Here is a 26,314-nt window from a genome sequence, read left to right on the forward strand (position 1 = left end):
AGTTTGTGAATAAAAGTTAGTAAGGCTCGATTTTGGGCCTCTTTCTTTGAGCACACAATATCTCTGCAGATCCAAGACTCAGAGAGGAGTTTTAACTTTCAGAAATTGCTGGCTTTTCAGACAAGTGACATGTAAAAAATCTGAAACCTGATCTCAACCTACCTATTTATAGTTTTAGCGAGGACATAAGGTGGGGAGTGAAGGGAACAGTCAATCAACTCACTTGCAGAAAGCAGGTTGGGCATTTAAAAGTTATGCGGCTGTGTGCCTTAGAATTAATCACCATGTTAAATTTAATCCTGTCTGGTCAGGTTTCCTAGTCTCAGGAGATCCATTGGCTGAAGTGAGGTGAGGACTGTTGGATCTGGGCGGGGGGGGGGGGACGGTAAAATGTCTTTCTACTTGCCTGTTTCACCCACACCCCTACAATCGGACACCCTCCATCCCTTCCAATCTCCTCCACGAGGCCTCTGATCTCCTGCCTTGTTCTACTTGTAGCTGGATGCCAAAAGGGTGACTAAATCTTGTGTAATGGAATAAGGGAGACTTAGACCTTGGGGGAGGACACTGACCATAAGAGCGGTGGTTGGGGGTGTGGAGTTGCGGCAGTGCTAGTGATTATAAGAGCAGGAGCTTAGTTGCTGGTCACCATAAGTGTCGGAGTGGGGTGGTGACCATAAAAGCAGGGGGTTGTTGGAATGGGGGTGTTGCAGATCATAACTCCCCCTGATGGCCATTGGCCACAGTTTGCAAATACAAAGAGGCAAAGACAAGAGGAGACTCCCAGGCTGTCTCCCCCACAGGCTGTCCTAGAAATAAGGGACATGTGACAGGCAAAGTATGGGACAATCCCTTAAAATATGGGACAGCTGGTCACTATGTTAAAATACCTATTTGTTCAATGGCCTGTGGACTGGAAATGCAGATGAAACACGATGCCTTTAAATTCAGCAGAACTCGAGGGAAATCTATTCCTCCAGGTTTACCAGCCTCAAAAAGGCTTTGCCTGTCTCGCGTTCAACTTTCAACTTATATTCAACCCTCTACCTGAAAACAGGCTACGATGAATTTCTTTCCAATTTAATTTGTCTCTGTTTGTCCTTGTCTTCACATTCATCATAGCTTGTATCTATTTTGGCCAATCCTTCTGAGTTCTAAGCAATCAGCTTGCTTTATTGCCTTTGGTCTCTGCCATAACATTATTTTGTTATTGAGATTGAATATTTTGCTGTTGGATTGATGCTCACTGCTAAACATTCAGTACAGTACCTTATGTGGCTCAGGGTGAAAATGTTTTGGTAATGCTAAGTGCCTTAGTACATTTTAGGTGCCATATAAATGTAACTTAATATTATTTAATTATTTGTTGACTACATAACCTGATTTTTTTTTATAATCCACGTTTAAAATATTATTTTTTCTACTCTTTTTGTGATAGTGTTCCTTTCAACTTTTGTATCTCACCATATTGCATGCATAAATATTATTTGACCATCAGAAGCCCAAATACCACACCTAAATCCAGACAGTAATGATCCAGATATACAGCAGTCATTGCATTAAAGAAACAATTTTTCCATTGTCTTGAGGCACAAATTACACGATAAATAAGGAATGAGCTTTTTGATCTGACAATGCATTTAATTCTGATGAGCATCTAAAACCATCTTAACGAGATAGCCTGATATCACATGAGCTCAGCGTTGAATGTAGTGTTACTGCAACTGGTGCAAAGAAAACTTTTTTAAAAATTCAGAGAAATCTTTTTAATATTCGATTAAAAAATTAACCCTTTTAATTCGGATGTTTTGGAGTTTTGTGTACATGTGCTAGTATAAATTCACAGGCATCCATTTTGCTTAATCGAACATTGATTCAGAATTGGCAATACAATTCCATATTAATGCAGATAATGTCAAACTTGCAGTACGACAATAATATTTTCACCTTGTCTGTATCTCTTTTAATGGTGTAGATTTGGCCAGTTCATTTTGCCCTGTCCAAATGCAAATCCATTACTGTTTCATTTTCATTTTCCACTTACAATAATTTTGATATGTTCTTCACTATGGCTGTTGAATATTAAAGGTTGCCCAATTTGGAACATTTTCTCTCAACATTTCATTATATACATATTTCACAACTCTTTCTCAATATTCTCATCTTTTGCAAGGTTTTATGATGCTTTCCTGCTTCCAGCCTCTGTAACATTTCATCGCATTTATATCCATTAGTCTGTGTAGTTTTGACGTTAAAATATTTTGTTTTAAAAGCTCCAGTACTCAAAACCTGTGGCTAACTTAAGTACCTACACAGGATATTTTAATGGAACCAATTGAAGATATTCAGCCATAAGCAACTCATTCAGGTTCTCTAACCAGTCCAACTCACTAAAGGATTGCTATGTCCTATTAAACATTATACCTCCTTACACGTGTTGTATACAAAACCGTTCACAAGCCCTTTTCTAATACCTTTTGTTTTGCATTACCCTAAGGCATAACAGAACAGATGGTTGAAATATTTATAAGTCAAGGCACATAAACAGCGGCAAGCTTGTATATAAGTGACATTAGGGAGACACTTCGAATCAGATCAATTAAGTTAAAGGTGCTTTGAACCAGGTGTGAATAAAATGTGCCTAATATCCATTATGGGTTGAATTTGTATCAAATTGCCAAACTGAGACATGGGGGTAGATTTTCAACTTGATGTTCAGACATAAAGCTGGCATTGCCAATCAACTGACCATTATAGAAACCATCTGATTTTCAGTTCCATTGATTTAATAGTTTGATCGGTTACAAAAATTGTCTTAGAGATTGATATTATTTTATCCATCTTCTGAAATAAAGTGAGACATATTAGTGCAATGTGGTTTACAATAAACAAGCAAATTGTATGCTCTTCAATGTTCTGCCACATATATTATATGTATTAAGTTCACATCCTAAGGAACATTGTCTTCCTTATTGAAGCAGCCTTTTTTTAGTGTGACAATGGAGGCAGAGGGAGTGGAATCCTTGAGCATAGCTGCTCTGGATTCCAGATCTCTATTTGCTGGTGTGGTCAAGGTTGAATATTGGTCTGATGTATTTATGTTGAAATAATCAGCTAACAATAATTGTCTAGGCACACATGAAGACTAGTCATTAGAATAAGGTAACAGAGAGTTGCTGATGCCCATGAAACTGCATCTTAGTAAAGACCATAACAAAAGGGAGAAAACTGGGGCAGGATAAAAGGTGAGGAGAATGGACCTCAGATCTTCCTATTTTATACTTAGAATTATACATTTACTTTTCCCTGCACTAATTCTAAGGAAATCAGACAAGTTAGAGAAAACTAATTAACTTTTAACCTTTGATTTTTATCTGTTCTCCTGAAGACACTTATGAATTACAGTTCCAGAGCCAACAGTGACCTCTGCAGCAATTCATCCAGATACCAAAACTAAGCTCAGCTTCTCCAAGACCACTACATGATGTAGTATAAAAGGTTAATGTGAAATATGTAAATGTATGAATGTGGAATCAGATGACAACAGAGCTGACTGAGGGATGGCTCTGTGTGAAGCCTTGTCTTTTATAAAGTTAAAAGAACGTTTACCATCAGCCTTGCCTCCAGCAGTATCATAACTAAGGACAACCTACGCTAAGACCCACAACGATGATAACAGATGGTGGCAGTGGTAAAGACAATGGGCAGAATTTTGCCCTTGGTGGGCGTGCAGGCCCCACCGGCTCGGTGGTGGGTGGACATCCGACTCCTGCCGCTGAAACGGGGCCCGCCGCCATTTTGAGTGGACGAGCCAATTAAGGCCTGCCCAGTGACCTTCCTGATAGGAATCCCCAGCTGTCAAAGAGCACACTGCTCCCCGAGATCAAGTGCTGTCTCAGGGAGATTACTGACAGGTAAAAAAAACTCCAAAAATAGAAAAATATTAAAATTATTAACATGTCCCCCTCATTATGAAACACAAACTTTATTAAAATTTTTAAAAACTGACATGAAACCTCATCCCGCCAGTGGATGAGGTTTAATGTATTATCAGGAGCCCACTGGGACTCCTGGCCTGCCCACCAGCCTTAAGGTTGGACAGGCAGGTCCTTAACAATCTTAAATTGTTCCTCCCGACGTCATTTTCCCATCGGCGAGCGGGCCCTGCCCCCAAATCGCCAACTGGAAAATCCTGGCCAATGGAACAATCACTGAATAAAAAATTCCAGCAAAACTGAAAACAGTGGAAAAAAGCCCAGTGACCAAAAAAGCAGAAAGCTTAACAACTGCAAGGAAAGGACAGCATGGGGAAAAAAAAGCTCAAAGAAAAACTTGAGTAAAGAAAAGCCAGTGAGAAAATCTTACCCTTACCAGAGTGCTTTGAACACATGGAAGGCTGGGATCAAGTCAAGAAGAGGCACAACCAGTTTCGTAGGTTTACCCAGTACAGAACTGCTTTGGGAGTAGCAGAGAAGCTGAGCAAGGAACAGGTCATTAGCCTTATCTAGGCTATTGGCAGTAGTGCAGAGGATGCATTTGCCAGAGAGGGCATAAATGAAGAAATGGCCACATACAAAGATGTTATAAAATCTTCTGATACATGTTTCAGCCTTAGAAAGAACACAATCATAGAAAGGGCGAAGTGCAATAGACACACCCCAAGACCCGGAGAGAGCATAGATTCCTTTATGAATGATTTACATCAACTAGTTAAGAATTACAAACATGGGCCCTGAAAGATGAATTAATTTGGGATCACATTGTTGAAGGAGTCTTAGAGGACACTATCAGATTTTCTACAGTCAAGGGAGGATTTAACACTATCAAAGGCTGTGCAATTAACAAGGTTTAGCACGAGGCTTCACACAGGATCATCCCTCGGTTGGCTGTTGTCATGTGATCTTACATCACTGATGATGTAGACTGTCAATTTACACATTTAACATTAACCCATTACACTACATCACCCTCCAAGTCTTTGACTCTATTCAATACATTATTTGCATTACCCTACACGATAATCATGTGCCACCTCCCTAGCCAACAGACACTATCAGCAATTCTATCCCTAATGGCAATCCAATCAGAGATTGGTTAATGTAACAAAGGCTGGTCTCTAGTACTTTTCTGATTTGTATGTTTGTTTATTTATTGAGATATCAGGGAACGAATCAAGACATTTGATTACAAAGAACTGGAACTGATATTAAAATGTAAGCTGCACAGTGAATCTCTCTTCTTGAGTTTCAAACTAGGAAAACTACATCCATTATTAAGATAAGAAAAATCATTTGAATGAGGTAGAAGTGTGATTTGATTAATATTAGTTTGCAGGATGATTTAACCTACTTCCTTTTCTATACATGTTTTATAAAGGAAATTTGTTTGCATTTAACTGAAATTCTACGCTGTTAATGAAAAACATTTAATATCTTAACAATGATTGAATTTTCCCCACATTGCTGTCAGTAAAAAAATGGTATGATTGTCCAAATTTCGTTTGATATAAACTTTATGAGGATAAAATCTATCTTGGGCGGTAACAAAAAAAACCACAATAATAAACTGGCAGCTTGTTTTATACACAGTCCTTTGACTTTGATGAAAATGAGATGGAGTATAAAATGGGTTGGCAATTCATTATTGCTTGGCATGCATTACTGCCCAAGACACATTTCACTGTGTGTCCCATTTTTAAGTAAATACTTTATCTCCATAATGGGCTGGCTTTTCTTTTGCCCATATAGTCTATTCTTTTATTATTTCAGTCCATTAAAGCTTATGGCAGGGCACCAGCAGGGTATGAAGTGAACTCCAAATTCAAATTTGTGCAGATCAAGGTAATTGAACTTCAAATGACAAAGAATGAGAGGCAATGCTTTAGGTGTTCTGCAACAGTGTACTCATACACCATGAAAAGCTATTGAAAAAATGTCAAGTTTTGGTCTGGAGGATTGAAACCAGACCTAAATTCAAAGTCAGAATCTCCGACTTTGCTCAGTTAGAGAATTTAAGGAAGTTCATAGGGAACTGGCTTAGACAAATCACCTCTAGGATTTGGTTTAAATTCAACACAGGTTGATAGAATGAATGAAAGGTCCTACACGCTTGGGCTGACAATATAAAACAGTCCATAATTTGTTACTAATTGGCACTGTCACTCAGCCAGAGCTAATGGTGGTTGGGAAATGGAAATAAATCCCACACTGCTTCAGTATGGGTGCTCTTGAGATTGGGAATGAAGCACACTGTTACAGAGTAGAGGCAGCTTTACTTTGCATCCGGCTATGCTATAAACAGGAGTGTCTGATACTGGAGTGGAATGTGTTACAATCCCAGCACTAAACATTCTTCAGCACTGACAGTATTATTTGTCCATCAGGATTATCTCCACTGGTTTAAGTAGAGGTCTTTACATTCCAACATATAAAGATCTTCAGGGTTTTTAAATAATAGATTTATGTTTAATAATATCAATTTGTTACTATAATATAAACTTAAGTCCAGTTCCCTTATCACCTAATAATAATCACTGACCATTATACAAAACAATGTCAACCAAAGTAGAAAGTTTACCATTCAACACATATTTTGCTCTTAAAGCTTCTACACTATGGGAGAGGCAAATTATTTATTTTGATTTAAAAAAATGTATCTGAAAAAATTCAACAGAAAGGAATATCCATATAACTTCCAGTAACATAACATTGACTATTATTGTGAAAATTGTAATAAATTTACAATTTAGCCATCACCTTACAGTTATCTCTTATGTAGAACTCCTGAGATTTTGCACGCTAAAACATGAGACATTCATTCACTGCATTAAAATGTTTATAACATAAATTAAAAAAAGACCAACATTAAGACCTTGTATATTTGGGGTAATTTTTCTACTTTGCACTCCTGATGGGAAGTCCTGTTGGCCAGTAGCATATAACAGAAATTTGGGTGCATTTTCAACCATTTTGCACAGCACATTCCAAAATCTCCAAGATATGCACCATGGGGTAAAGCTCCCATCATTCGCAACGCTCACAAAATTATCCTAACATCACTTCCCCTTTTCCAGATCCTTTTAGGAGACATGCAATTCTCCAATTAAGGGGAAGGACAGGTGACATATTCCTAAGGCCTTTCCCAATACAGCTCGGTAATGAATTGCTGGATTTGTTTCAAAAGCAGTTGAGATTGACTTGTGTGCCAACTTCCAATCCTATTTCTCTGTGGGCAAGTGCTTCACTTGGGCTTGATGCCTGCCGCTAGATAGCTTGGCTGAGATCTGGAACTTAAAGAGTAATGAAACTTTCTTCCACATTTTGAGTACATTTCCAGAGCAGAGCAGTCTCTTCAAAATATGTAGATACTCAGGGTGCATTTTCTATTTTTCCACTGCAAAATTAGAAAATTATAAGTGCAGGTGCTAAAAGTACATTCTGGTAAACTGGAACTATAACCCTTTAACTCTAATTACACTTTTGTGAAAGCAGAAAAATTTTTTGAGTCAGAGGCATTTTTATTCTTTATTTGTGACTTCTTACATTTAGAAAGCAGCTTTTTGTGTGAATTATCTGGGTGCCTTCAGTTGCTCACACCTCAACCTTACTTCCAATAAAGTAACATTCCCCCCATAGAACATATGAAAAATATAATTTAGAGCGCACTTTACAAAGACTTGACGATACAATTTGCTATACACAACAAAGTAACCCCATCCATATATGTTTCATAATACTGCCACAAGGTAGAAGCAAATACTTGTAAAATCTAATTATAGTAGTTATTTATCAAGAATTTACATGCATTGATGACAAGTATATGAGTGTTTTGACTTATCCAAAATTTTTCCATTTTCACTGTATGGAGCAGTACCAAGAAGGGCAGACTATTATGATCTCCTGCCAATAAGCCATCAAGACTGGAAATGACCAAATTTATCCTTACTCTAAAGTAAAACACTTTACCATATGTAAGGTTAGAATGGCAAACATTGTTCACATGCTGCATAGTGATAGCACTTGGAAAGCTTAATTATAAATGGAATGCAGTGAGTTTTAGTAACAAGGCATTGATGAGCTTATTAATACAAGAGAAATTCACAAAAATACATTAACCATGAGTAGGAGGTTTAACATAAAAAAAATTCCGTAACCACCTCCTTAACATGCTTTGTCCTTGCAACCGTAGGCACATGCAAGTACAGTGGTTGCAGGTATTGGCAACACACAACATTTAAATCTACTTGCAACAGGTAACTACAAAGTGCTTAGAAACTCCATCGATTATGATGAAGAAGTTCAGTTCCACAGAACATATTCAAAGTGGTATATAACAAGAAAATTATTAATTTTAATATCATAACAAATTACCAAGAAAGCAAATATTTCCTGGAGAGGGAAAATTAAAAAAAGATATATAAAATTCTATTAAAAAAGTAATGTGCAAAGCCCTTGCACATTTCCCCTCTGGTTTAATAATAATTTTAATAACGCTTTGTAAATTTGTAGCTTTACATGCAGCAGATACGTCAACATATTTCCCACACTGCTGTATCTTTACCATACTAAACATCCACAAATTTACACCACGCTGACAGTTACAATGCTTGGTGATGTGAAATTAAAGATTACATTGATTTCTGTAGCACATTCTGAATGAGATAGATACTGGGGAATAATTTTAACTGTTGCCCATAATGTGAAACTGGTAATATCAGACAGGCCGCAGGTCTCTTTCGATTTTCATTTCCATTGGTTAGGAAAATTGGAAGAGATACATCATGAGCAGCAACCAGGTATCAACTGGTCCGTACTATTGGCAAAAGTTAATATTACCTCCGCCGCATCTTCCATATACTCAAAGCATTCTACATCTCACTGGGTCCACTTTGGTCAGCCAGCTTTTGGATTACAAAACTAGGCAATAAAATTACAACTTAAAAAAAAAACTACAAATTGAAGATACAACAGCTTTAAAATAAGTCAATGTATTCACCACATATAAACATACTGAAATGTGAACATTGGCAGTATGCAAATTTGAGGAAATATTTTCAAATAACTTTACTTTTAGCACCTTATGGAATAACAATGGATTATAGGTATTATGAGCAGATGTACACGTGTACAAAAGCATGTACTCTACAGTCCAAAGATACATTATTCTAAGAGATACAAACAATTTTAAGCACGCACTTAAGAAGGCTGAAATTACTAGTGTTTGAAAAGTTGCTGAATTCATCCTACACCACAGAGGATGCTTCAGTTAGCAACTGCTGGTGATGCTTTGGATTGTTGGTATAGTCCAACCAGCACATACACATAACTATATATAATATATATGTATATATATTATATATACACATACATATATACACACATAGATGTTTTGTCTCTTTTACTGCTGCATTTTTCTGATGATCTCAGCAGACACTGGCGGGTGGAAATTTATGGTGTGATGCCTCAGACCTTGTGCAGTCTTGTAGCTCTTCCCACAACGGCACTTAAATGGTTTGCGGACACGTATCTGAGTCCGATGACCATTCTTTGCATGGTATTTTATACCATTTACATTCTGTTGAGGAAACAAAAGCAGCATTAAGTTACAAATCAATATAAAAATGCTCAAATACAATTAAGATTGAGTAAACAAAGTGTTCAAAGTTATTTTGATTAAACCATGGGCAAGTTAAATTATGGCACTATCTCAAATTAAAATGCTTTGGTTGACCTATTTAGTGACTGAACATTTAAATCTGTCATAATTGTAAAACTGTTTTTCCCAAAGATTTTCCTTCAGCCCCTCCCCACTCAACCCAAACTCAAACCAAAGCTACAATTTCTTTCCAGTGGCTGGTCGTTAATGTCTTCTATTTGTTTATAAAAGATTGAGGGGTGATATGATCGAGGTGTGTTCAAAGGATTTGATAAATGGTGGTGCAGGCTTAAGGGCTGAAAGGCCTATCCTGTTCTTATGTTCCCTTTTGCTCTTCTGTAAGCTTAATATATTATCATGCCTGCTTTCTCACTTTTATAATAGCCAAAATTAGAGACCATAACATGTTATAGGAATTGAATGGCATCTGGTCTAAGTTATACTTACCCTTGCATATTGATGATTTTAAACTTTTTTTGTGTGGCAATTGTTAAGTGTGAGCTGATAGTGGCGCAGTAAGGGAATCTGGGCATCTGAAACCAAGTGAGCAATTGTGTATCCCCATAAGGAATCAAACTGAAGGCTTGTGAAATTAACTGTTCAAGGATTGGGAAGGAAATGTAAATTAGAGTGGGTGAATTCAATGCCAAATCAGACAGTACAGAAAAGAAATAAAGGGAGGGAAAGAAATATGGATTGAGAGGGAGAGAAAAGAAGAAACAGAAAGTAAAAGTAAAAAAAAAATTGAATGTTACATTTTAAAATATTCAACAATTAAAACCTGAAGGAATGAGACTCCACTGCCAGTGAGATTGACTGGTAGTAATTAAAACTCATCATGACATTAATAGGGTACTTCAAGTAAAATGAACAAAACTTGCAGATTGGCTTAGCTTGGTGAAGTGTTTCTTGTGCAAAGTGTTATCTAATTGTACACAGCTACCATGAATAGTAAATAAATATTATTTATTTACATTAAAAGATCTATATTGAATAAAATACTTATAATTAAATTCACATTCAGAGATAAAACACTGATTAGTAATAATATGCTTCAACACACTATTGTGCTACAAGAAATAAAATCAATATTTTACACAACTACAGCATGAAAAGTTCACAACATACCTGTGATTCCTTTAAACTGAGTATATTGAAAAGTTTTGGGGTGATTTGAACCATATATTTAAGATAATTCCGGTGCTTCAAATGAGCATAATTTCAGAACAATTGCATTGAAGGATTTTATTTGAATCATTCTTCTAAACTCTGGAGAATACAGGCCCTGTCTCCTCAATGCTTCCTCATGGGCAATCCTGCCATCCCAGGGATTAGTCTGGTAAACCTTCGTTGCACTCCTTCCTTGACCAGTATATCCTTCCTTAGGTAAGGAAACCAAAACTGCACACAACACTCCAGATGGGTCTCGCCAAGGCTTCCTTACTCCTGCACTCAAATCCCCTTGCAACAAGGGCAAACTTAGCATTTACCTTCCTAATTGCTTTTGCATTTGCATGTTAAATTTCAGTGACTTATGAACAACGACACCCAGGGCCCTTTGGACATCAACACTTTCCAATCTCTCCCCATTTAAGAAATGTTCTGCATTTTTGTTTTTCCCACCAAAGTGGATAACTTCACATTTATCCATGTTATATTCCATCTGCCATGTTCTTGCCCATTCACTTAGTCTGTCTAAATTTCCCTAAAGCCTCTGCATTCTCCTCACAATACACATTCTCACCTAGTTTTGTGTCATCAGCAAACTTGGAAATATTACATTTGGTCCTCACATCCAAATCATTAATAGACTGTAAATAGCTAGGGCCCAAGCACTGATCATTGCAGTACCCCGCTAGTCACAGCCTGCCAACCTGCAAATGATCCATTATTCCTACTCTGTTTTCTGTCCACTAACCAGTCTTCAATCCATGCCAGTATATTTCCCTCCTATCCCATGAGCTTTACTAATCCCATTTGCTTACTAATCTCCTATGTGGGACCTTACTGAAAGCCTTCTGAAAATCCAAATGCACCACATCTACTGATTCTCCCTTACCTGTCCTACTAGTAACATCCTCAAAAAACTCCAACAGGTTTGTCAAACATGATTTCCCTTTCATAACTCCATGTTGACTCTGCAATCACACCATTATTTTCTAAGTGCCCAGTTATCATGTCCTTTAGAATAGATTCAAGCATTTTTTTCTACTACTGATGTCAGGCTAACAGACCTGTAGTTCCCAGATTTTTCTCTCCCTCCTTTCTTAAATAGTGGGGTTACATTTGCTACCTTCCAATGTGCAGGCACTGTGGTGTACCTACACCACATGGACTACAGAGGTTCAAGAAGGCAGCTCACCACCACCTTCTCAAGGACAATTAGAGTCATTGAGTCATAGAGGTCTACAGCACAGAAAAAGGTCCTTCAGCCCATCGAGTCTGCACTGGTCAAACAAGTACCTAATTATTCTAATCACATTTTCCAGCACTAGGCCCATATTCTTGTATGCCATGGCATCGCAAGTGTACTTCCAAAAATACTTCTTAAATATTATGAGGGTTTCTCCCGCTACCATACTTTCAGGCAGTGAGTTCCAGATTCCCACCACCCTCTGGGTGAAAAAATTCTTTCTCACATCCCCTCTAAATCTCCTGCCCCTTACCTTAAATCTAAGCCCCCTGGTTATTGATCCCTCCACCATGGGGAAAGATTCCTTCCTGTCTACCCTATCTATGCTCCTCATAATTTTGTGCACCTCAATCATGTCTCCCCTCAATCTCTTTTGGTCCAGGGAAAATAACCCCAGTCTATCCAATCTCTCCTCATAACCAAAGCTCTCCAGCACTTGTGCAATCACATCCTTCCTATAATGCGGATTCCAGAACTGCACACACTACTCTAGCTGTGGCCTAACCAGTGTCTTATACAGTTCCAACATAACCTCCCTGCTCTTATATTCTATGCCTTGACTAATAAAGGCAAGTATTCCACATGCCTTCTTAACCACCTTATCTACCTGTCCCGCTACCTTAAGGGACCGGTGGACTTGTACACCAAGGTCCCTCTGATCCTTGGTACTTCCCAGAGTCCTACCATTCATTGTGTATTCCTGTGCCTTGTTTTTCCTGTCCAAGTGCATCATCTCACACTTATCCAGATTAAATTCCATTTGCCACTGGTCAGCCCATCTGACCATCCTGTCTATATCCTCCTGTGATCCTCACTATTTACCATCCTACCAATTTTCGTGTCATCCGTGAACTTATGGATCAACCCACCTACATTCAAGTCTAAACTGTTTATAAATACCACAAACAGCAGGGGACCCAACACTGATCCCTGTGGAACCCCACTGGACACAAGCATCCAGTCACAAAAACACCCCTTGACCATCACCCTCTGCTTCCTGTCACTCAGCCAATTCTGGATCCAATTTGCCTTGGATCCCATGGGCTCTTACCTTCGTTATCAGTCTCCCATGTGGGACCTTATCAAAAGCCTTGCTGAAGTCCAAGTAGACTAAGTGAAATGCACTGCCCTCATCTATATACCTGGTCACCTTAGGGATAGGCGATGAGTGTTGGCCTAGCCAACGACACCCACCTCCCATGAATGAATAAAGAAAAAAATCTTGGTGTTTCTTTGCTGAACTTTTAAATATTCCCAGTCATAAGACTTACTACTTTTTTTTGCAACTTTATATGCCTTTTCCTTTGATCTAATAGAATTCTTAACTTCTGTTAGCCATGGTTGAATCACTTTTCCTGCTGGCTTTTTGTTGCAAATCCATGTATTAATTCTTTAAATTCTAGCCTTTGCCTGTCTACTATCATATCTTTTCATGTAGTTCCTTGATCTACCTCAGCCAATTTTCCCCTCATACCTTCATAGTTTCCTTCGTTTAGATTAAAAACCCTAGTTTTGGACTGAAGTACATCACTTTCAAATGTCATGTAAAATTCTATCATATTATGGTCACTCTTTCCTAAAGGCTCCTTTACAACAAGAGTATTAATTAGCCCTTTTTCATTGCACAATACTAGATCTAACATAGCCCGTTCTCCAGTTGGTTCCTCAATATACTGTTCTAAAAAACTATCGTGTATACTTTCCAGGAATTTGTCCTCCAAAGCATTAGTCCTAATTAGGTTTACCCTGTCTATATACAGATTGAAGTCCCCCATGATTACTGTTATTACCCTTGTTTCATGCACCTCTAATTTCCTGATTCATACAATGCTCTACATTACCACTACTACATGGTGGCCTATAAACATCTCCTTCCAAATTTTGCTACCCCTTGCTGTTTCTTAGCTCCACCCAAACTGATTCTACATCTTGATCTTCCGATCTACGATCCTCTCTCACTAACTGGTCCCATCCTTTATCAACAGTGCAATCCCCTCTCCTTTTCCTTTTTGTCTATACTTCCTAAATACCAAATATCCTTGAACTTTCAGTTCCCAGCCATGGGAACTGAAGGCTGCAGCCATGTCCCCGTAATGGCAATTAGATAATACCTGTTCACTTTTATTTGTGCCGTCAATTCATTTACTACGTTGCGAATGCTGCGTGCATTCAGGTAGGGTGCTTTTAATGCTGTCTTATCATTTTCACAATCTCTAGTCTTAACTGCTAGCACACTCTTATGTTTGTCTGCTCTGTCCCTTCCTGACACACATGCTATCCTGCTCTCTTACTTTCTCTTCTCTCTTTAGTTTATCACATCTTCGCTAATCCTCTATTTTGTTTAAAGCCCTCTTTACTGCTCTAGTTAAACGACTCGCCAGGACACTGGTCCCAGCACAGTTGGGGTGAAGACTGTGCTAACAGCAGAGCATCCACTTTCCCCAATCCTGATGCCAATGCCTCAGGAATTGAAACTCATTTCTCCCACACCAATCTTTGAGCCATGCATTTAACTCTTTAATCATATTTACCCTACACCAATTTGCTCGTGGCTCAGGTAATCATCCAGAGATCATTACCTTTTAGGCTCTGCTGTGTCTATTCCCCTCATTATACTGTCCCTTACTACCGCTACATTCATGTTAACTCTCCCTGCTTGAATGGTTTTCTGTACCATGGTGCCATGGTAAGTTTGCTCAACCACCCTGCAGTCCCCACTCTCATCCATACAGCCTGCAAGCACCTTGAACCTGTTAGACAATTGCAAGAGTTAAGGCTCCTTCTCAATTCCCTTACCTGCCTCACTTGCAGTCATACCCTCCTGTCCCTGAACACTGATCAAAACAGAAGATCCTAACGGGTGTGACCACCTCCTGGAAAAAGTGCCCAGGTAATGTTCCCCCTCTCTGATGTGTTGCAATATCCACAGTTTGGTCTTCGGCTTGATGACTCTAAGCCCGAAGCTCCTCAAGCCACAGACACTTACTGCAGAGTTGTCTGCCCTGGCATCCAGGAGCTCCCACATCCTGCAGTCACAGCACATCACCTTTCCTGCCAATCTTATTGTATATTAATTAACTAATTAATTATTTTCTTAGTTTTGAATTAAATTAATGCCTCCTCTCAATATCACTTACTGTATTAATTTAAGCCTTAGTAATTCAATAAATACAATCAGTTAAGAATAAAAGAAATAATGAGCCCACTAGTTTCTTACTTCCCTTCTGCTACTGTCTCTAAATTAATTATAAGGTAGGTACTTTAGGGTTATTCAAAAGTTTATGGGGAGACTTTTCTCCCCATCATGCGGGCTGGGTGGGAGCGGGCGTGTGGTCGATTGCCGCTAGCGATTGGCTGTGCGCCACCATTTTACATGGACGGGCCAATTAAGGCCCATCCAGTGTGACGTGCACCCGGAAGTGCTCAGCGCTCCCTGTGCGGGCGGGGGGAGAGGGGAGAATTGGGGCCTGCGCTCTTGTGTGCATGTACGGAGCAGCCTCAGGGAGATTAAGGAAAGTCATAAAAATTTGATAAATAAAAAAATAAAATTATTTAGACATGTCCCCTCATGTGACATTGTCTTGTCTGTGATGTCACTGTTTACTTTCTTTCAAATTCAGCGCTCTTGAATTTCTTGCTGTGCATCCCCCACAGGTCTGCTCCTCTCTCTGCCTCTCTCCAAAGATAAGTGGACTAGGCCTTGCGCCTCAGGCTGTATCTATTGTCTCCCGGCTGTGCATCCCCCACAGGTCCGCTCCTCTCTCTGCCTCTCTCCAAAGCGAAGTGGACTAGGCCTTGCTCCTCAGGCTGTATCTATTCTCTCCCAGCTGTGCATCCCCCGCAGGTCCGCTCCTCTCTCCGAAGATAAGTGGGAATGTTCAATGCACCACATGCCCATCACTCACCCATCAGCAATTAATGGTGCCCAGGACTCATGTCTGACATTCAGATACTCCACCCTCATACACCTTCCAATGATGCTGGCCTCAGACCCACTGCTTCCACATACGTCCAGCTATTCAGCTTTGACAGGCACATCACCCAAACATGGTGGAACACCCTCACAGACATTCTGTCCTATCTCTTACAAGTCAAAGTTGCCTGCGATAAAAGGAAGCAAAGCCGAAATGGTGGGGGACAAATATAACTGCAGTCTCTAAGCCTGATACAGGAGATGGTGCTTCACATCATGGGGCTGGTTGCAACAGAACCCACAGCATCTGGCGTCACCGAGAGCATTCAGGATGATGATACATTATTGCCTATGGCCCTTCTAAACACTTCACCTTCATCCTGCTATCTGGCATGAAGTGCAAGATGCATATGGTGCGACCATCTACTTCTTGTTTTACACCTAGCTCCTCTTCCTCACCTCAGACCTCGCCTTCTGAATGTTACTTAAGAACTAGATGCCCAAGAACTGTCACCTTGTCAGCCACAGCAACTCCAGGCAGAGGAGAGCCAGCGCACCCAATCTCTGAGGAAGGAGCACCATTACTTGATCTGACACTCTCAGTTCAGATACTGGCACTGTGTGTACTTTATATCCGAGTATGCAATTGGGATCTGTATATGGTGAATCAGTGTGAGTTGGCAGTGAGGCCAGAGGGAAAGGATAACTTGTGTGCCAGCTCAGTGGAAGATGAGGTATCAGATAAGTAGTGCTAGAGGGACTCAGATTAAGACTTTGATGAGGCAGTGTATCAGAGAATGCTGACGAAGATGCACACCAAAATGGTCTGTGCAATGGCAGACTTGCCAGTATATTGTCAGCATTAAGAGCATGGAGGAGTTCGGTTCCCCTGTGGGATAGGGCATCGCATGGAGCTTGGAGCCCATCCTTTCCACTGTGGAAATGGTAGCGAATTCCATGACAGCACTCTCAAACCCATTCAGGGTGATGACATATTATCGTTTATGACCCTTCTCAACACCCACTTCACCCTCATCCTGCTATTTGGCATGGTGCAAGATGCAGATGGTGGCCAATTTCTTAGTTTTCACTGCAGCACAGGCAGAAGTCATCCAACTGTGCTGTGGTGGAAGCTCATCCTGAGGTTATAAGCTTGCTGCCATGCAGGCTCAGGCATCTGGCTTTGGATACTAGTGCTCAAAGGAGCATAAAGATTCTTGCGGTAGTTCAGCAATCTGTGCTGTACCAGATTATTAAGATTGCTGAGGTGCCATCCTTTAGGAATGGCAGTGGCACTGTGGAGTACAAACCTGCTATGCTTTCTCACGATAACAAAATTTGTGCTCCCAGCACTGCCACCCTGCCAGTGTCCTGTCTGTTGCCTTTCTGCCAGCCAGCCCAGATTGCTGTTGCCCATGCTGGGCCCTCAAGACTCAGAGTTGCTCCACAGCATCCTGCAAAGCCATTTGCAGTCTCTCCCCCAGTGAATGTCAGCAGTTTTCCTCCAGCCATATTGTGGGCACTGGGTAGGCATCTACTAGACAGGCACTAAGAGAGTGCACGGGGTGAATATTTCTCTTTTGCATGTATAGTTGGATGTGTTGGCGGATAAAGATGATAAAGGGAAAGTTTTTGTTGGTGGCTTTTATTGTAGGATGGTGGCTGTGATGAAGTTTCTCAGGCAGATTTAACAGTGGACAATGGTAATAACAGGAGTTTGAGCAGGCACTCTTGAGTCCATCCAAAATGAAGGAGTCCAGGATGCATCCCATCTTTCTCCTTCTCTTCCTGCACCTCATGAGGTGGCCTCTAGATTCCTGGTGGCAATGGCTGCACCTGCATGATGTCGATATTATGGAGAATGCAGCAGACTCCACTACAGCCTTGGACAGCTGCTCTATGATATGCCTGGTGGTTCCATGGTGCTACCAAGCCAAAAATCGTGACCTTTATTTCAATAGACAAAGGGGCAGAATATTACGGAAAACAGGGGGATGGACGGATTGCAACCCCCCCACCACCGGGAAGCAAAGTCCACCCCTCAATCATAACGCACTGTGGGCAGGTTAAATTGGGACAGTGTGAGACTTCCGCTCCTCCTTGGGGAGGAAGCCCCGCCCACGGGAGCTGCCAGGCAATCTGAATGGCCAGCGGTTCCATCAGTCCCAGCAGCATCAAGACGCATTAGTGGGCACTGCCATGATTGCAAGCAGGCCTAAGGAGGAGGCCTATGGATCCCCGAGCCAGGTAAGTCTGGGGTCTTGGGCAGGAAGGGTTTAGGCAGCTTAGGGAAGGGAGCGACGGATGGGGTGGGGGTGGTGTGTTTTATGGAACAAGTGGGTAGGAAGAAAGGGGGGTACTACCTTAGGGGGGCTGCCCTCTATTTGCAAACGGAACCCCCAAAGATAGTGCACCCCCTTTCTTCCCGCCCTTTGAAACAGAAGAAGCGTCCTGTCTACTCTCGCCCGGCTGCCAGCTGTTTTATGGCATGGACAGTGTATTACTGGGGTCAACTGGCTTGTTAACAAGCTCAATTGTCCTTGATTATTTATTTAAATATGGTGGATGGGCTGATTTCAGCGCTTGCCCACAGCCCGTATTATGGGGGTGAGCTTGGGGTGGGCACCTACCCTAATTTAAAGGTCCCCCTGCTGAAAACACACCCGGCGGGGTCACATAAAATGCAGCCCAAGGTAACAGAAATTAATAGAAACATGTAACTTAGATAATAGAAACAATATTCTTTCTATTCAGTTTTGTGATAAAGTTTACTTTATAAAGCACAAGTAATATCTGAATCAAAAGCTTATGGTCTTGTACTTTTAAAATTCAAATGACATATGATCTCTAAGAACTTTAAACGTACATTGCAGGTGTTTTTAAAACTTTCAACCTGTGTTCCCTAATGAGATAAGAATCTTCTTTATTCTGTTCAGCAGTTCAAGGCCAAACATTCAGTCCAATTCGCTTGTGCTAATCTATTGACAGAGGTGGGGAATACTTATTCATGTGTCTGCATCATTACCCTTCTCCATGTCATCAAGCTCACCATGGATCATTAATTCATCCCCAGTCTGGCTGCTCACACACTAATGGTGTGCAAGATATCAGTGAGACAGCCCTCCTGAATTTCAGATGAGGGCAGAGATTCCACAAGCAAACCAGGAATTATTTAGTTCTAGCAGCACTTAAGACGAGCTGTCAAACAAAACACAGACAATATGTAGTAAATTACAGGGTTTTTGTTTCATTGAAGAGCTACTCTTCTCAATGCTTTGATAGCCTCCAGGGAAATTATCTTTCTGTACTATCGCCATGGATTGTTTGCTTCCTGAATCAAAGAATTATGCTTTTAAAATACTCCCACTTTCCAGCATCTTTTCTGCCTCAATCTGTACTGTGTCTGTTCAATCAGACCGCAATATAATGATCATCACCACAGAATTTTTAACCAAGTGTTAGGGATTGTTATAAACTGCAGGAACTAGCAGTAATAAGATTAAAAGGCTTATTGCGCTTTGTGCCAGCTGCTTCAGTTGACAGTTATTCTATCCAAGTTAATGTGGTGCTGGATAATTATATTTTGTAAAACCCATTTACCTGATACCATTTGTGTTTCTTATAGTTAAGTTTTTCTGTTTGCATTCACTATGTTGGCTAAGGGAGAGAGATAATACACAACTGACATTTTTGAAGGAATAAAAAACTGAATTTTAACCTGCACATCATATGCCTTGGTTTAAAATAAAAACAGAAAATGCTGGAAAAACTCAGCAAGTCTGGCCGCATCTGTGGAGAGAGAAACAAAGTTAACGTTTCAAGTCCGTATGACCCTTCTTCAGAGCTCCGATTTCCAGCATCTGCAGTATTTTTCTTTGATATGCCTTAGCTTGACTGTTTTACTAGTGTGGTGACATAACATAGTGGGTGCACCAATATGTGATTCCTTAGAATGAAAAGATGTAGGTTTGTGCTTACAAACCTCACAAAATTTCCGAGTCTTCACCTGCGATGAAGTACTCTATGAACATGTATTCAAAACTTGCTGTGGGAACTTGTCTCAGAAAGATTCTAAATATATGAAGGTTAAGAATCTGCATAGTAATGGTATTATTACTACTACAATTATAGCTGCAACAACTTACATTTATATAATGCCTTTAATTTGGAAAAACATCCCAAGGTGCATCATAACAGTGCAAGGGAAAACAAAGGGTGCTGAACCAAAGAAGGGAGTGACCAAAAGCTTGGTCACAGATGTGGGTGCTCCTTTGAGATAGGTGGGTAGGGAGCAGTGTTTACAGAGGGAGTTAGGGAGAGAATTTCAGAGCACGACGCCTGGTTGGCTGAAGGATGACTGAAAATGGAATTTGGGATGGTGGATGGTGGGGTGGGGTGGAAGATGAATGCACAAGAGGCCCAAGTCCAGTTTGTAGTGCTGTAGAGGTTACAGATATGGGGAGAGGTAAGGCAATGAAGAGATGTTAAGATGAGGATGAGAATTGTAAACTTGACCCATTTGGGGGTCAAGAACTAATATTAAGTTGGTGAGGTCATGGATTAATAGGCAACCGGAGCTTGGTGTAGAATAGAATACTGGTAGCAGAGTTTTGGATAAGGTGAAGTTTACATAGGGAGGCCTGTCAGAGGAACATCGGAAAAGTTCAGTTTGGAGATAGTAAAGGCATTGATAAGTGGCAGAGAGGCTGAGGTCAGGTCGGGGGTGGACAAATGCTACAATCATGGAATTGGGCAGTTTTTGTGATGTGGTGGATTTTGGATTGATAGATCAACTCAACGAATAGAGTGTTGAGGTTATGAAGAGTCTGATATAGCTACCAGAAAACAAACTCAATAAATTAAAATGATATAGGAGGATATATTCCTCAAACAGCTCTCCTGTTTGGCCACTTAATATGCATAAATGGGTTTTCTGCTGATCTAAGTCAAAGAGAATATTCATGGTGCTAGACTCTCTAGCTAGTTCTGCAAACAAAATAATTATCAAAAATTGTGACAATAAAAACAAGAACTGCCGGAAATACTCAGTAGGTCAGGCAGCATTTGGGGAGAGGAACAGAGTTAACATTTCAGGTTGATGACCTTTCATCAGAACCGAGAAAAGACAGAAACGTAAGAGTTTTTAAGCTGGTAGAAAGGGGTGGAGGCAGGAAGAACAAAAGGGAAGGTCTGTGATAGGGTGGGGAGCAGGGGAGATTAACTAACAAAAGATTTCATGATGCAAAAGCAAAGGAGAGTGGTAATGGGTATAATAGGCTACTAGGGTGGTGAAGTCCTGTTGCAGGGCTTGAAAGTGGGCTGTTTCGGCTGGTGGTGGGACCCTGGGATGGCATAATGCCGGCGGAAGAAAATTAAGAGGCTAGCACTGGAATTAGTGTCCAATTAGGGATGGAGCTGACGGGCCAATCAGAGGACTGGTAGCCTAGCAGTACAACTACTAGCAGTGACCATTGCTGAGGCTGCAGCTCCGGTGAGGAGGCATCTCAATAGTGGGGCACTCTCGAAAACAGGTAAATGCGGTTGGAGGAAGCCGGAGGCCTGGCAGCCATGGAATGGAGCACCAGCAGGGACATTGAGTGTCCATCAAGGAGGGTGACCCCGAACCCACTGGGAGGCCACAAGGGTTTACCTGGTCGTTTCCCCCACACAGTGGTGGACACTCCTGACATGGGCAAAATGCCTAGGGAAGCAGAAATTGGGGAATGGTTTGGCTGCCTTGCAACAGCCTCCTAATGAGATACTGGTGGCTTAGCAATCCAGGCAGGCTTAGAGTCCACCCTGCCTGTATGGGTTCAGCAGCAACTGCAGGCCACCCCGTGGAGGGGCACCCTCTCTGCAGTGATGGCCTGGTTCTGAATCCATTTTTATTTTAAATTTGGAAAAGATGGGGAGAGGGTACCTCCATTTTGGGGCATCATCTTTCTCTCTCACCTACCATGGCATCCTGCTGCTGCTTTCATGCTGGATGTCCTCTTATTGGGCCTCCAGCTTCAAGAGCTTCCTGCCATCCTTAGTTATATGGTGTTACTATTGAGACAGCAGTATCAGACAAATTAATTCCAGCCAAAACCATTCCACAGAATATGGCAACATCAGGGAAGCTGTCTTTGCTGCACCCATCAATGCAGCGAGTGGCTGCTTCATTAGATTCTGGAGCAAATCCCCACCTAGAAAGCAGCCAGATGCTTCCACCTCCACTGAAGCACAGCCTACTAGTGACAGTAGAAGGTAGAATATACAGCACACTGCATAATGGTTTCCAAATCTTGATGACTGAGATGCATGCTGCCAACTCTCAGAACTTTCCGGATCTGTTAGCTATGCGATCAACCATCTTGTGGAGGCACAGATCCAGCACTCGGGGAATGGCACTGACTGGCGTTCACTGTCTGATATTGCTGTCTCTCAGAATAGTAACACAGGGCAGGCATCTGGCTCAGGGCACCATGCTAGTGTACTGTGGGAGGTGACACCAGTCACAAGTTGCAGAGATGCAGAAATGACACTTGGTCACTCGAGTATGGGCAGCCAATCGCAGCTGTTCAACACAGATAAATGTGAGGTAGTACATTTTGGTAGGGAAGAAAGGGAGATCACTTATCTCTTCAAATCTAGGTGGGTTGTAGTAACAAAGGGATCTCGGAATACAAATACATCTATCAGTCGAAGTTGTACCACTGGTTTGCAAGGCCATAAAAAGAACAAACCAAGCGTTAGACTTTATTTCTAAAGGGACAGAATTGAAAAGCAGGGATAAAAGCAAAAAACTGTGGATGCTGGAAATCCAAAACAAAAACAAAAATACCTGGAAAAACTCAGTAGGTCTAGCAGCATCTGTGGAGAGGAGCACAGTTAACATTTCAAGTCCGCATGACTCTTCAACAGTTCTGTTGAAGAGTCATGCGGACTCAAAATGTTAACTGTGCTCCTCTCCACAGATGCTGCCAGACCTGCTGAGTTTTTCCAGGTATTTTTGTTTTGTTTTGAAAAGCAGGGAATTCATGCTGAACTTACATCGAATCTTGGAAGACCACACTTAAGAACATTGTGTGCAGTTCTGGTTGCCATATTATAAAAAGAATACAAAGACAACGAAGAGGGTGCAAGGACGATTTACAAGGATGATACCAGAAATCTGTGGGTATACATGTCAGGAAAGAATTGACAGGTTGAGACTCATTTCTCCTGAACAAAGAAAGGTGACTAATAGAGCTCCTTAAAATTATGAAAAGTTTAGATAGAGTGGATACAGAGACAATATTTCCTCTTGTGGGGAACAGCATAACTAGAGGCCATCAATATGAGTTAGTCCCCACTAAATCCAACAGGGAATTCAGGAGAAACTTATTTACCCAAAGAGTCATAAAATGTGGAACTTCCTACCACAGGGATGAGTTGAAGTGATTAGTATAGATGCATTTAAGGGGAAGCTAGACAAGTGTTTGAGGGAGAAGATGGTAGATTTAGATGAGAAAAGGTGGGAGGAGGCTTGAGTGGAGCATAAACACCAGCATTGACTGGTTGGGCAAATGGCCTGTCTTTATGCTGTACAGCCAATGTAATTCCAAGTAATCACATGTTATGGATCCTCAGGATGTAATTGAGGAGAAACACTAGATTGGTGAAAGAAAGGCATGTGTAGCCACAGAGGGAAGCATGGTGTTAAGAAAGAGTAAATTGGCTGAGTTCACTTTGGACTTTACTGTTTAAAAAAAAGAAAGTAGAATGGTGGGCTTTATTATTAAAGGAGGTTATAGACATAAGAGAAAGAGTGCTCTTTTTTGCTGTGACCTATTCACTCGGTGATGAATATTGGCATGGACATGTGGGTGGAAAGAAGGTGATATATTGGTATATTGTTGCATGGGTTAGTGGATTGACAGAAGATCTCTATGAGAGTGTGGGAGAGGAGGTGGTGAAGAATTTAGTGTCAAAGATAGATTATGTTATAAAGAAGAGAAATCTTTAATAATGGGATGTGTTCAGATAGCCTCTGGGTAATGCTATTTGTAAGAATAAATCTTGGGCAGTAAAGGGAAAGTCCTGAACATTAGTGTTGCATATAAGAGACAGTTGTGCAATGAACCCAAGAGGATAGCTAATGCAGGTGAGAAATTTGTAACAGAACTAGGATAGAAAATTGTACAAAAATAGCACAGTACACTTCTGGTGAGCTCTGCATTTATTTCTAGCCTTCTGAGAATAAACTTCAACTGTTCAGGAAAATCATGGGCACATCAGTGCTTGATGTGATATGCATAACTGCTTATTTTAAGAAATCAAAGCTCCCTATAATACACAACGCACTTTCAATTTTCTTAACAACCCAAAGGCATCACAAAAATATACTTTAAATGCAAATTCTGGTTAAACTGCAAACAATTTAACCTTATTGGTTTTCATCCTAGAGGCAGGGAGTAGGAGTTGGGAAATTTCCTAGCTTGGGCTGAAAGAAGAAAGTGCCAGCAAAGATGGGATTTTTGTTCCAGGAGGGTGGGTGCTAAATGGAGTAAGAGGCAGCCACAGGAACTGCCAAGTGCCAAAGTGGGCAGTCAAGAATGCATAATGAGGCTTGGCTGAGAGCCCATGCATCCGTTAGACTGTTGAAACAGCTGCGCCGCAGAGAAAACATTGCTTGATCAACAGCTCTTGCTCCCTGATCTATTTTGTCAATTGTAATACATTTATTTATACAAGATAAAGACGTTTCAAGTGCTTGCAGTTTCAGCTTTGATACTTTAAAGAGTCTGGATGATTGACACTTTTATAGGCTGTACTGAAGAGAGTTTTTTTAAAGTAGAAAGTTATGAATGAGTGACTATTTTTTCTAAAAGCTTTTTCACATACTATTGTTACTATAGGGTTCATTGGTTCTGGGGTGTCAAGTGGGTGAATGGGCATGGAAGTGCCATATCTTGGCATGGAGGAAATGAGGGGCTATTGGGAGTGGTTGGAGGGGCACAGCTTGGCATGGATAGTGTGAGGGACCATGGGGACAAGTGGAGGAGCACAGCTTGGCATGGAGGGTATGAAGGCCCCTGGGTGGGGGGTGGATGACCTTATTCCAAGAAAATTGCAGAGGCTAGTACATGCCTATCCCCACAATGGAGATGGCCAGGTCAGGTGTGCAGGGTACAGGTTCATGACCTGATCCAGCCCACACTCTTAAGCCACACTGGTGAAAATTGGGGGCTCCAGGAAATCGGGTTGGGAATCTTGGAATCAGGTCCCAGCCGCCAGTTCTAAATCTCCATGGAGCCTCTCTGACTCTATGAAAATCAACCCATTGTTGTTGTTGTAGCAATTTAATCTGGTGAAGTAGACTGCTTAACAGTGCTAATAAATCCATAAGAAAAAAAGACATTTTTCCTGTGGTGATACCCAGTATATTGATATTATATAACTGAAATTCAATCATCGTTCAACAGATTATTTATCTGTATTGCTTATCATTCAATGTACCTTATATCTCTTTTTACATCCAGGAACAGGACAGGCAAAAGGTTTTTCTTCTCCTCCATTCATGCACATGGAACTCAGAATAGCTTCTGAACTAATTGCACTTTCTGTGGTCCAAGATTCATCACTGTCTGATTCTTCATAATCTACCTCTTCTTCATCATATTCACTACCTGAGAGAGAAAGAGATGGGGAGACATGTTTAAAAACAAAAAGGAAATCAAGTTATTTCATAAAAAAACATTTTGATTTCAACAGGCCATAAAATACATAGGTCCCAAAAATGTAGCCTTAATGGTGAACTGCTGCTCTAAAATTAGTCAGCAGTCTAATTGGAATGGGACCCAGTTACGTTTGTTTCTGATATTGTGCTGAAGCCTCCAGACAGGCTTGCTGAGTTGAGCTAATGCCCATTCCTTACAACGCCACTGATGTAAGGAGAACCAGGGCTGGAAACTTTGTACATAGGAATTCTTGTGTCCCAGGGCATCTTAGGGTACTAGTGTACCAGCCAACCCATAAGCTTACATTAGACTTGGAAAGCAGTCAGCTTTAGGAACATGGATGGAAATTTAAGAAAGAACAGGTCCAGAAAAGACTCTACGATCCATCCAAAATCTCATGATCCTCAATCATTCACACCTTATATATCCAATTCTCCTGTAAATTTTCTTACATTATCTGCCTGCATTGCCTTCCTGAGCAATCTTTTCTCCATGTCTAACACCCTCTTCATAAAGTAATTAGACCTAAACTGCCTATGCAACTTCCTTTTTCTCAGCCTGAGCCAGCCCTCCATGGTTCTAAAGTTTACGGCAATCGGGAATTTATTACCAGGATTCATTTATCTATTT

General features: G+C 40.8%; 1 protein-coding gene across 2 annotated transcripts in view; it reads right to left on the bottom strand.

Annotated features, from left to right (window-relative positions):
- Positions 1 to 7,510: 7,510 nt before the first annotated feature.
- Positions 7,511 to 26,314, bottom strand: part of jazf1b (JAZF zinc finger 1b) — a 288,562-nt gene continuing 269,758 nt past the window's right edge. For both annotated transcript variants that reach the window (XM_041185104.1, XM_041185105.1), the window contains 2 exons: positions 25,464 to 25,633; positions 7,511 to 9,573 (listed from right to left, as the gene is read on the bottom strand). In XM_041185104.1, coding sequence (XP_041041038.1) covers positions 9,397 to 9,573; positions 25,464 to 25,633 — 347 coding nt within the window. In that variant the 3' untranslated portion in view covers positions 7,511 to 9,396. The remainder of the gene's footprint in view (positions 9,574 to 25,463; positions 25,634 to 26,314) is intronic.

This window comes from Carcharodon carcharias, chromosome 3, assembly GCF_017639515.1.
Source record: "Carcharodon carcharias isolate sCarCar2 chromosome 3, sCarCar2.pri, whole genome shotgun sequence".
NCBI classification, from domain to species: domain Eukaryota; kingdom Metazoa; phylum Chordata; class Chondrichthyes; order Lamniformes; family Lamnidae; genus Carcharodon; species Carcharodon carcharias.